General features: G+C 53.0%; 1 protein-coding gene across 3 annotated transcripts in view; it reads right to left on the bottom strand.

Annotated features, from left to right (window-relative positions):
• LOC140386682 (cytochrome P450 2D20-like) overlaps nt 1-12198 on the bottom strand; it is a 145113-nt gene that overhangs the window by 110056 nt on the left and 22859 nt on the right. For all 3 annotated transcript variants that reach the window (XM_072469232.1, XM_072469233.1, XM_072469231.1), the window contains exons 3-4: nt 9094-9246; nt 4181-4341 (exon numbers count right to left, since the gene is read on the bottom strand). In XM_072469232.1, the coding sequence (XP_072325333.1) occupies nt 4181-4341; nt 9094-9246 (314 nt within the window). The remainder of the gene's footprint in view (nt 1-4180; nt 4342-9093; nt 9247-12198) is intronic.

The following is a 12198-nucleotide window of genomic DNA, read 5'->3' as shown; positions in this document are numbered from 1 at the left end:
TCCCAGTCGAGTCACGACACCACAACACAGGGGATGGAGACAGAGGGCACAGATGGGCGGGACACCACGATACAGGGGACCTACACCGATGAGACGGACACACATGACACACCAACCCAGAACACCCACGTGCAGGGGACAGACTGACAGGACATCCACGTGCAGGGGATGGACAGCCAGGACACCCCCACACAGGGGACAGATGTCCAGGACACCCACACGCAGGGGACGGACGGACAGGACACCCACACGTAGAGGACGGATGTCCAGGACACCCACACGCAGGGGACGGACGGACAGGACACACCACCCCTGGGGACCCCGGATCTTGGTCTGTGAGGACCTCCACATAATGCCACTGCTGTCTCCTACACCCTCCACCATCGCAGGGACACTCACCTCGGTTGGTCACCTTAGCGTTGAGGCTTCTGGGACACACACTGTGCGCACCACAGAGCCGTCCTGGTACAGCAAGTGGAGGTAGGAGCAGCCGAGGGGCCGGACGGTCGGAGGGCAGACCAGCCCCAGCAACCAGCTGCCGCCCAGATGGGTCCCGGGTTCCTGGACTTCCCACACCCACCCATAGGGCTGATGCTCTATGGACAAGTGAAGGGGGTGACGGCTGGCTTCCAGCAGCTGCAGACGCAGGTGCAGAAGTCCAACTGCATGCAACAGCACGCAGTGGTGCTGGTCATGCTTGCCCCCCAGGCCAAAACCGCACGGGTGGCATCCACGGCGGAGGCAATGGGGGCGACGGTGTTGGACATGGGTCGCAGTATGCAAGGACTGGGGCTTTTCATGCAGGCGCCGTCTGTGGCCCAGGACATGGCTTCCCTCTCACAGGCAGCCATGAGCCCGAGCCAGCTGTAGATCGTGGCAGCACTTAGCACCGTGGCCCAGTCTCAGCAGGCAATGGCCCAATCTCAGCAGGCAATGGCCCAGTCTCAGCAGGCGATTGCTGAGAGCATCGGCGCTATTGCCCAGGTGCTGGCTGGCGTCACCCAGACACAGACAGGGATGGCCAACTCCCTGAGCTCCATGGCTGCAAACTTGCAGACCCTTGTCGATACCAGAGCGGGCATTCAGGACTGGCAGCGCCAGGTGCCGGGGGTGCCTCGGGTGCTGGATCTGGATCCCATGGAGAGCCCCGGGGGCCACCGGGCACCCAGAGGGAGGAGGAGGAGCTGAAGCCCGTTCCTGGTCCCCCTGCACGGGAGGTCTCAGAACACTGCAACACCTCGGTCTCCCCCCCCCCCCTCCTTCCGTCCCATGTGTGTCTGGTGGGCAAAAGGCTGAACAGGGTGGTACCACGCTATCCCGGTTGCCCGATGAGCAGCCTGGCCCATCCAGGCAGGGCTGCCCCAGGAAATGGCCGCCAAAGGGGACCCTAGTCACAGGGCAGGAATCACAGGAGTCCTCCTCCAGTTCTGCTGTACCATCTGGGGAACCACATGGACATGGTCATATGGCCCGTAAAGCCAGAAAAGTAGACACTGAGTAAGTTGGCATGGGTGTAGGGCACAGACTAGTTATAGGGGCTAGGGCACGTGTATGAACTGTTTGTCATTAAACACACTTTTGCACCTACAGAAGCTGCCTCTGTGCTCTGTCCGATGCGTGCAGGGGTGGGGTGGGAAGTGTGCGCCTGTGTGTGTTAGGGGTGATAAGACGTCGGGCTCAGGTGAGTGTGGGGTGTGCCCTCCCCCCCCCGGGTCGCAGGCGCCACCCCGCCCCTGGGCAGTCGACGGATCCGTGCACTGCAGTGTCCAGGCTGCATGCAGGGACCTCCGAGGTGGAGGGTGTTACTGTGGCCATGAGTCAGACATTGTCTAACGATGTAGAGCCCAGAGCTCATCGCAGAGCGGGTTGTCATCATCCTCCATGCCATGCAATAGACCCGCCTCCACTGGTGACCGTGTGAGTCCTGCCCGTTGTGCCGCGGGTGGATGTGTAATGGAGGGGTGGTGTGCATGCGGGTGGTTGGTGGTGGGCGGGGTTAGGGGGGTCGGTGATGGGCGAGGTGAGGGTGGTGGGGGGGTGCCGTACTGTGCCATCCGTGCCCATACTCAGCAAATCCTCTCCCCCTCCCAGTCTGTGAACCGTGAGGCTATCAATTCGTCTCCTGCTCGATATCGTTGGGCAGCCATATCGCTTGTCCAGCCCATATGTCTCATACATTGCGCCCCCTCCATATCCTTCTCATCTGGGGAGGCATATCCTTTGTCGTGTTCCCCCCCTCCCCTCCTCCTCATTCTCCTCTGCCTCGAGCACATCGCCCCTCTGCTGGGCTATATTGTGCAGGACGCAGCAGACCATGACGGTGCAGCCGACCCTCTCCGACGGGTATTGGAGGGCTCCTCCAGAGCGGTCAAGACACCTGATGCGCACCTTCAGCAGCCCAAAGCACCTTTCGATCACACCCCTGGTTGCACATTGGGCATCGTTGTAGCGGGTCTCCGCGTCGGTCTGTGGCCTCTATAGAGGCGTCATCAGCCACGACCGCAATGGGTAACCCCTGTCGCCCAGCAAACAGCCCCGCAGCCAGGTGGGTGTCCCTCGAACATGTGGGGATGAACGATTGTGCCAATATGAACGAGTCATGTACACTGCCCGGGTACCGGGCATAGACGTGCACGATCATCATCTGGTGGTCACAGATCACCTGCATGTTCATGGAGTAGGTCCCCTCCCTATTCATGAACACGGCCCTGTTATCCGATGGTGGCCACATGGCGACGTGCACTCCATCGATTGCCCCCTGGACCATGGGGATCCTGGCAACCGCGGCAAAGCCTGCTGCCCGGGCATCCTGGTGGGTGTGGTCCACAGGCAACTGAATGTAGCGCTCTGCGCTGTCGGACAGGGTGTCGGTCACTGCAGAGATGCACCTGTGCACCGATGCCGGACAGGACCCACTCGCTGACTGGAACAACCCCGTGGCATAAAAGTTCAGGGCAACCGTCACCTTGACGGCCACCGGGAGAGGATGTCCACCCTCAATCCCACGCGGTGCCAGGTGTGCCATCAGATGGCAGATATGGGCGACGGTTTCCCAGCTCATCCAGAGTCTCCACCTGCATGCCCTGTCCGGGAGGTCCTGGAAGGACATGCGGCGCTGGCACACATGCGGCCTCATCGGGCGCCTCCGACGCCATGCCACCACCTCCACCTCTTCCTCATCCAGTCGGGTGGGCGGCCCTCTAGCCTGGGCGGCTGCCACCTGCCCCTCTGCGGCATGCTCCTCTGCGGCAGCCTCCGCCGCCTCCCTGTCACCCCCCTGCTCCAGCTCCCATTGGACTACATGCAGGGCAGCGGCCCCCACCACGGCAGCCAACATCGCTGGGTGATGACCAAATGTAATGGTGTGCAGGGCGTGGGGGCTGACGACATTTCATCATTGCAAATAACCCCCCTCCACAACCAGGTGCCATGGGCTACATAGCCGCCACTGTTGCGAGCTGGCACTTAGCCACGCATAAACCTACCCCCCGGACCCACCCCGACACCCCTCCACCACTCCCCCCCCCCCCCCCCCCCCGACACCAGCACCGACACCGACCCGCTGGGCGGCCTCCGCCCCCGACAACGGCACACCCCGCAGCCACGGCCGTGCCGTCTCGACATCTGTGCGTCCCCCCCAAGCCGACCCCTACCTCCTCCTTGCAACCTCACCAGTGTTCTCTAACACACCCTCATCGACATTGTGTTTAGATCCAATTGATACCAAGGGCTGAAATCCTGATTGATGTGTGGTGGAACCAGCAAAATGCCAAGGCAATTCTCAACCAGGAAAATTCATGGTATTCTGTCAATGCTCACATCTTGGTCACTTTGCTGAGGTAACGAAAGATGACAAAGGTATGTGGGAGCAGTAAGAAACCTGAGAGAGGAGATGGTGGGTTGATGTATTGATGAAAAACTGTGAAAATAAAGTCAGGAGAAAGCATTGTGTAAAAAAAGTGTGCGAAAATCAAGTCAGCAGAGAGCATAGGAAACATAATCACATGTAATTCTATAGGCAAGGTGACTCATCACCTTCAATCCAGGTAATGACAATGTTTCATCAAACCTTTCCCTCCTATCGACTTTGTCTTTGAATCATTTGAGATTGGCACTGATGTTCAGAACCCGATAAAACCCACACCTTCTATTTATTAATTATCCAATGAATCTGTCTTACCTGACCCCAGATGGCACCTTCTAATACAAAGCTTTCTTCAAGCACGTGTAAAAGAGCGAGGAATTTTTTATCTTTATATTCAAAACGTTCTCCAAAGACAGTTGAACAGATAATATTCGAAGTTGCACAGGTTAGAAGGAAATTTGGATCCAAAGGAAGCCCTGTATAAAAGATAATGAATTATAATATTTTTCTAAGAGATGACCCTGGTAATAATAGACATTTTGAAACTTACATGAACAGATTTTCGTGACGGATTTAGCAGCTGACTGAAGGTTGGCTGCTCATTCCAGATTTAAAATCCCTCCATTCTCATCTGTTCAAATCTGGGGCCAATGCTTCCCCTTTTTGGGAACCCGGAATCTTGGTTTCCAGTCAATGCAGAACACCGATTATCACCGCAAACCAGATTCTCAGATATGTAAACTCTCTTGTTCAAATACTGTCCTGGCTGACTTTCCTTTAGTCATCATCTATTCATTTCAGCACACACAAAACTCTGCTGTGCAAATCCTACTGCACACCAAGTGCCATTCACCTCTCACCCCTGTGCTCGTTGGCTTACATTGAATCTCAGACCACCGACAAGTCAACTTACCATTGACCAGAAACTGAATTGAACTGAACTAACCATATAAATACTGTGGCAAAAATTCAGGTCAAAGACTAGGAATCCTGCGGCAAATAACTCACCTCCTGACTCCTCAAAAGCCTGTCCATCATCTACAAGGTACGAGTCAGGGGTGTGATGGAATACTCCCCATATGCCTGGATGTGAGCAGCTCCTACAACACACAAGAAGCTCCAGAACACCATCCAGGACAAAGCAGCCCACTTGATTGGTTCAATCCCTCCACCACCGACACACAGTGGCAGCCGTATGTAGCGTCTACAAGATGCACTGTGGGAATTCACCAAGGTGCCTTAGGCAGCACCTTCGAAACCCATAACTACTACTATCTAGAAGGACAAGGCCAGCAGATACCTGGGAACACCCCCACCTGAAGGTTCCCCTCTGGGTCATTCACCATCCTGACTTGGATCTACATCACCAATCCTTCACTATCATTGGGAATTCCCTATCTAACAGTACCGTGGGTGTACCTACACTTCAGCGACTGCAGTGGTTCAAGAAAACAGCTGTTCACAAGGGCAATTATGGAAAGCTAACAAATGTTGCCATAGCCAGTAATGCCCACACCCAGTAAATGAATTTTTTAAAACTGTAAACATATTAGCAGTGTTCTAATCCCTTAATGGCCTCAGCCCTCTATCTCTAAAATCTCCCCCAAGCACTAAAACATAGTAACATAGAAAGTCGGAACAGGAGGAGGCTACTTGGTCGCTAGAGCCGGCCCCATCATTCAATATGACCATGACTGTTCCTCTATCACAGTACCACACACACACTCTCTCACCATACCCCTTGATGCCTCTGTCTTTCGCAAATGTGGTCTCTTATTCATCCCTTCACTACATTTCCCCACCATTGGTGGTCTTCTCTTCAGCTGCCGTGGCCCTAAGCTCTGGTTTTCCTTTACAAACCTCTTGAGGTGGGATTTTCCAATTTTCACACAAAATGCCGAGGTGGGAGTGAAAAATGGCAGTTTCCCCGCCATCCCCAATGGCAGGGCTTCAAGCCGTATCCTCCGCTCAGAGAGGGCATCCTGCGATTCGCCCATCACGCCTTGACCTCACTGCCACTTTGCCCTGGGCTCCAAATTTAAAACACAGCCGTGCACAGCAGGACTGATGCACAGCAAGGAGGTGACCCAGGAGCCAAAGAAGACTGCTGCCCCCAAATTCAGCTACGCACCCCCTGGAGCGGCTGATGGACGTTGTTGAGAGTCCACTGCAATATCCTATGCACCACTCCAGCCACAGTTCGATCAACCTCACTACTCCGACTTGGGTGACGATGAATGCTCAACATCAAGATCCTCACTCCCTTTGAGGAGTGTGTCATCGTGCAGGTTGGTGAGGATACAGCATACCTCCTTGCTCTTGTATTCTATATCCCTATTAATACATTCCAGAATATGTATGCTTTCTCCACCTGTCCAGCCACCTTCAGTGATCTGTGCACTCAGGTCCCTCTGCTCCTGCACCATCTTTAGAATTGTATCCTTTACTTTATATTGTATCTCCATGTTCTTCCTACCAAAATACATCACCTCACATTTCTCTACATTGAACGTCATCTGCCCTATCAGTTCCCTAATTGGCCCTACATTTTTTAACCACCCTTTCACAATTTAAAATCCAATAGAAGATTTGGGATTCCCCTTTGAGGAAAGCTGCCAGTCTTTTCTCGCAATCCCTCTTTGCTTCTCTAATATGCCTTTTCACCTCCCCTGTGAACCTTCGGTTTTCCTCTTAGCCCTCAACTGTGTTTCCCCTCTGACACCTGGCACCAGGAGCCACATCTACGACCACAGAAATGCCTGTCTGTTTCCCTAATTATTGAGCCTTTTTACTGTGACTATTGTTCTTCCCTTCTTCTTTATCCTCTCTTGTACAGCTGAGCTGCTCATGGTGCCACAGACTTTATTCTGACTGTACTCCGCTAAGGACATCACACTCCTGACTCCTATCTTCACCGGCTTCCAAAATGGGAAAACACATTTCTGAGCGGGACCCCAGGGGACTCCTGCACTAATTGCTTGCTTCTCCTGGATGGCCTAATGGTCACTCATTCCCTTTCTTCTTCCAGTCCTTGTAGCTGTGGTGTGGCCACCTCTCTGAATTTTCTATCCACATTGCGTATGCACCATAGTAACTCTAGCTGCCGCTTGAACTCTGAAACCCGGAGCTCATGTTTCTGCAGTTGGCGCTACTTTCTGCACATATGTTAGCCCAGGAATCCGGTAGCAACTATGACTTCCCACATATTACAGGACGCACATTCCACTTGAGTGAGCAGCCCTGCGATATCTTAAACTTTACTTCCCTTACGTTGACATTATTTGGCTTTGGATTACTTATAATTCTTTATTATATTGGCCCTGACTTTCATTTATTCCTGGTGCTTCTCAATGAAATCCAAGTGTAGCTTCTTGTTTTAAAAATATTACACTTTTTTAATTTACAGCAATTCAAAGACAGTCCCTAACACAGTTTCTTACTAACCAAACAACTTACGGTTTCCCACAATTATTTGCACATTCCTTTCAATCTCTGTGAGAATGCCAAAGATTCACCATCCTTTCAGAGAAGAAATTTCTCCTCATCTCATTCTTAAATGGTGGACTCCTCATTTTGAGTCTACAACATTTGTTCTAGAGATATTTAAGATCCTAGTTTCAGTCTTAACTAGATTATTTTTTTTGTGAGGGCTACAAAGAATCCAGCATGAGTTTGTAGAGTCAAACAGAAAGTAACTTTATTTATAACAATATGTACACAACCACAGCAGTTCATTATTGTTTCCTTCTCTAGCCGGTACCACACTTACTAGCTCTAATTATACAGCTTCAACTACTAGTGATTGCCTCGCCCCCTCATTGAGGAAGCTCATATTGCCCAAGGGCAGCACAAGTGGATAGCACTGTGGCTTCACAGCGCCAGGATCCCAGGTTCAATTCCCTACTGGGTCACTGTCTGTATGGAGTCTGCACGTTCTCCCCGTGTCTGCGTGGGTTTCCTCCGGGTACTCCAGTTTCCTCCCACAGTCCAAAGGCGTGTAGGTTAGGTGGATTGGCCATGATAAATTGCCCTTATCATAGAATTTACAGCGCAGAAGGAGGCCATTCGTCCCATCGAGTCTGCACCGGCTCTTGGAAAGAGCACCCTACCCAAGGTCAACATCTCCCCCCTATCCCCATAACCCAGTAACCCCACCCAACACTAAGGGCAATTTTGGACACTAAGGGCAATTTACCATGACCAATCCACCTAACCTGCACATCTTTGGACTGTGGGAGGAAAGTAGAGCACCCGGAGGAAACCCACGCACAGACGGGGAGGATGTGCAGACTCCGCACAGACAGTGACCCAAGCCGGGAATCGAACCTGGGACCCTGGAGCTGTGAAGCAATTGTGCTAACCACAAGGCTACCGTGCTGCCCGGGAGATGGCCTGCATACTAGTGACCAAAAAAAAAAGGGTAAGGGGGGGTTATTGGGTTACGGGGATAGGGTGGAGGAGAGGGCTTAAGTGAGTCGGTGCAGACTTGATGGGCCGAATGGCCTCCTTCTGCACTGTATGTTCTATGTTCCCCAAGAGTCATGGGATAACAAATTGTCCCCAGTCAAAGGATCCAGACAGTTCTAACAGCTTTCAAAGTCAATATAAAATTCTAGCATTTTATGATCCCTGTTCCCTAGAGGCTCCTTTACTGCAATGTTATTAATTCTGGCTCATTGTACAATACTAGATCTAAAAATTGCCTGTTCTTTGTTGATCCCTTGATATATTGATCTGGAAAACTACCTTGAATGTATGAACTCATCCTTCACATTACTACTGCAAAGAGGTTTTGCCCAATTGATCAAATGCGAAATCCCCCAGCTGCCAGGTGGTCACCAGACCTGTAAGGCTGCACCTTGATGGAAAATAGAAAACTTTCTGGATGTGCTAGCCGGTTGCCAGCAGCTCCTTTACAGACCCTCCAAACTGAAGAGACACGTTGGCCACTTCAGGCTCCGAGGCTCCTTGGGGATATTTATTTTCTGTCAGGCAATGGGGAGAATGTTGTTGAATTAAACTGGAGCTGGTCTGAATTGAAATGACCCTCTATCTCAAACAGTTGGGTGTTCAATGAGATGCCTCTCAAGAGCAAAGGAGGAAAAGCTCCCAAATTCCATCCTGTCAACTGTCCAAAGACTGGTGCACACAGGGCGCATTGAAGAGTTAAATCAGTTAAACTGATCTGAAAACAAAAGAGGACAGGGATAACTTTGGAATCTGCTCACCTTTTTGATCCTCAAGTTCTTTGTTTAAAAATCCAGCCTCTTCTATAATTCGCATCTCTGAAGATTTCTTCCCGACTCCAAAGTTTCTCAATGTTGAAATTGAAAACCTTCTCTGTTCTTTCCACCATTGACCATATTTTGCAAAGGCAATACCTACAGAGATAGAGAGACAAATTCACCAGGGCCCATTTTCAGATGAAGGGATCATGATGAACAATTAGACTGCTCCCTCAGTCCCTTTCAGACAGGCAGAAGGTGAATTTTGTACTGCTTGCTCACTTCAATGATTTCAACATGCCGCCCAGTGTGGAATGTGCTGCTGAAGGGTTCAGCAGGTGGACCCAACAGCGTGCCTGGCTAACACGACTCATGGCTCACCTGGACCTTTTAAAGGAAACTACCCCTATCAAAAGGGAGCTGCACTCATTCATCAGACGCTTCTGCATTCGGCAAGTAGGGATACAGGCAAGAGGAAGAGTCCCCAGGTTTTCGGATGCGATGCAGGATGCCTTTAAGCAGAGGACTCAAGCTGAAGCAGTCTGCTTGTCAGTACATTGTGTCCCTAGGTTTTGTATTTTGGAGAGGAGCAACAGACTCATTGGGGCTGAGTGAATCTTAGGAATTGGTTTTGGAGGAAGTCGATTTGATTGCCTAACTAGCAACTGGTGAGTTGTCCAGGGATAGTGTTATGCCTGGCAACAATCAGTGATTGATTCCTGCAGGATGCTTGTTAAAGAACTTGGCAGAAGTGTTTAGACCTTGAACATGAAAGGGACTGTCTCTCTCTCTCTCTCTCTTTCTCTTGCTATGAAGGAAATAACTGCTTTATTGTTCTGAAACCAGAGAGTGCTGGGCATATCTTTGCTGTGAACAAATCCTGAATCTGCAGAAAATCTAGACACTGGATAAAAGCAAATTACTGTGGATGCTAGAATCTGAAACTACAAGACAAAATGCTGGAAAATCTCAGCAGGTCTGGCAGCATCTGTAAGGAGAGAAAAGAGCTCATGTTTCAAGTCCAGATGACCCTTTGTCAAAGCTGAGAAAGGAGACAACCTTGCCAGAGAAAACTACCTCAAGCCTAGAAGGAAGAAGTACTGAAACAAAAATTTGGGGCTGCATTGTCCGATTTTGAGACTGACGCCGGCATGGAAACAGTGGAGTTTTATGACAGCAAAATCAGTGCAACAGATGCACCGATTCAGCAACTCTAAATGGGCTCACACGATCACCACACGGAACGCAACCGGTTCCAAGCAAAATGGCACCGGATTCGCCGAGTTCGTGATTGCCGCACATGAGTCCCGTACGCCGCACCCGCACTTAAATGATCCATCCCCCCCCACACACCGTCCCAGTCAACAAGATGGCTGGAAGGAGAGCAGCGCCTACGGTTCAGGGACGCTGAGCTGGAGACCCGCCTGGATGCCGTGGAGCAGAGAAGGATAACCGTGTTTCTCGGCCCAGGAGGAAGGCTGTCAGGCGCCGGCGTGCGCCGTACCTGGGCACATGTGGCAGACGCCGTCAGCGCCGTTGGCTACATCGTCCGGACTGGCGTTCAGTGCTGGAAGAAACTGTATGACCTCCTCAGGGCCACCAGGGTGAGTAGGCAGTGTGTACCCCTGGACCCAACCCCCCTCTCCCCCACTCACATGTAATCCAGATGCCCTCCACCCGGCCCCCGGGGGATGGCCGAAGCCCCACCCTGCCTCACATGCCAGCACCCATGCCAGCCACAATGACCGGGTGCCCTGGCCACTGATGCCATCATCGACCCAACCCCTGGACAGCATGCGTTAGAACGTCTAACAGTGTCGTCGTTTGTGTTTGCGCCCCACATCCCCCTCGGGACAAGGCCGCGCACAACCGCCGGGAGCGGGAGAAGATCGGAGGGGGACCACCAGACCTGCGGCTCCTCACCATGCCCGAGCAGAGGACACTGGTTGTGGCCGGCGGCCCGGAGGAAAGGGAAGTTGTCGACGTGGAGGTTGGTGGCGGGAGGGCAAGTGAGACCCTGCATAGTTGCACATCCCATGACATATGTGTAGCCAACCTTCCCCCCCCCACCCCTTCTGCTCCCTCCCCACCCCCCGCCACGCTCCGCCATCCCACTTTCTAACCATACATGCTGTCTTGTGTCTTACAGGACTTTCCAGAGATGGGGCCGGAGCCTCTGCCCCCAGCCAGTGCCAGAGCCGTTGTCCCCCAGGCGACTGAGCACAGACGGAGAGAGCAGCCGGAACACCAGTCCTCAGCCCGAGACCCAGGAGGCCCCGGAGTTCGGGTCGGAGGAGGACACGGACTTTCTATCACAGCTGTCTCCTACACCCTCCACCATCCCAGAGACTATCACCTCGGTTGGGCACTTTAGTGAGGAGGCTCCTGGGACACTATCTGGTGCGCTCTACACATTGCATCCGGTACAGCGTGTGGAGGTAGGAGCAGCCGAGGGGCCGGACGGTCGGAGGGCAGCCTGGCCCCAGGAACCAGCTGCCGCCCAGACGGGTCCCGGGATCCTGGAACATCCAGTCCCACCCACACTGCAGATTCAGTCAGAGACCCAGGGACTACAGGAGGGGATGACGGCCGGCTTCCAGCACCTGAAGGAGCAGGTGGAGGAGTCCATTCGCGTGCAGGAGCAGGGGGAGGTGCTGGTTATCTGTGCCATTCAGGCCGAGTTTGCACGAGTGGCATCCGTGGTGGAGGCAATGGGGCGACGGTGTCGGATATAGGCCAGCGTGTGCAAGGCCTGGGACATTCTGTGCAGGCGGGGACCGAGACCCTGGACAGGGCTGCCCTCTCACAGGTAGCCACGTGCCAGAGTCACCTGGACATTTCAGCGGCACACCTCAGCGTGGCCCAGTCACAGCAGGCCATGGTTGAGAACGTCGGCGGCATTGCTCAGGCGCTGACCAGCATGGCGCAGGCCCAGAGGGACGTGGCGCACACCCAGGTGGCACGGAATCTCGGGGGGTGGCACAGTCCCAGACAGAGATGGGCCACTCCCTGTGATTCATGCCTGTGAACGTGCAGACCCTGGTCGAGACCAGAGTGGGCCTCCAGGACTGGCAGCACCAGGTGGAAGGGTGTAGGGTTAGGAGTAGC

The sequence above is a fragment of the Scyliorhinus torazame genome, chromosome 12 (assembly GCF_047496885.1).
Source record: "Scyliorhinus torazame isolate Kashiwa2021f chromosome 12, sScyTor2.1, whole genome shotgun sequence".
NCBI lineage: Eukaryota > Metazoa > Chordata > Chondrichthyes > Carcharhiniformes > Scyliorhinidae > Scyliorhinus > Scyliorhinus torazame.
Note: the sequence above shows the minus strand (reverse complement) of the source record. Positions and strands in the feature narration are given on the sequence as shown.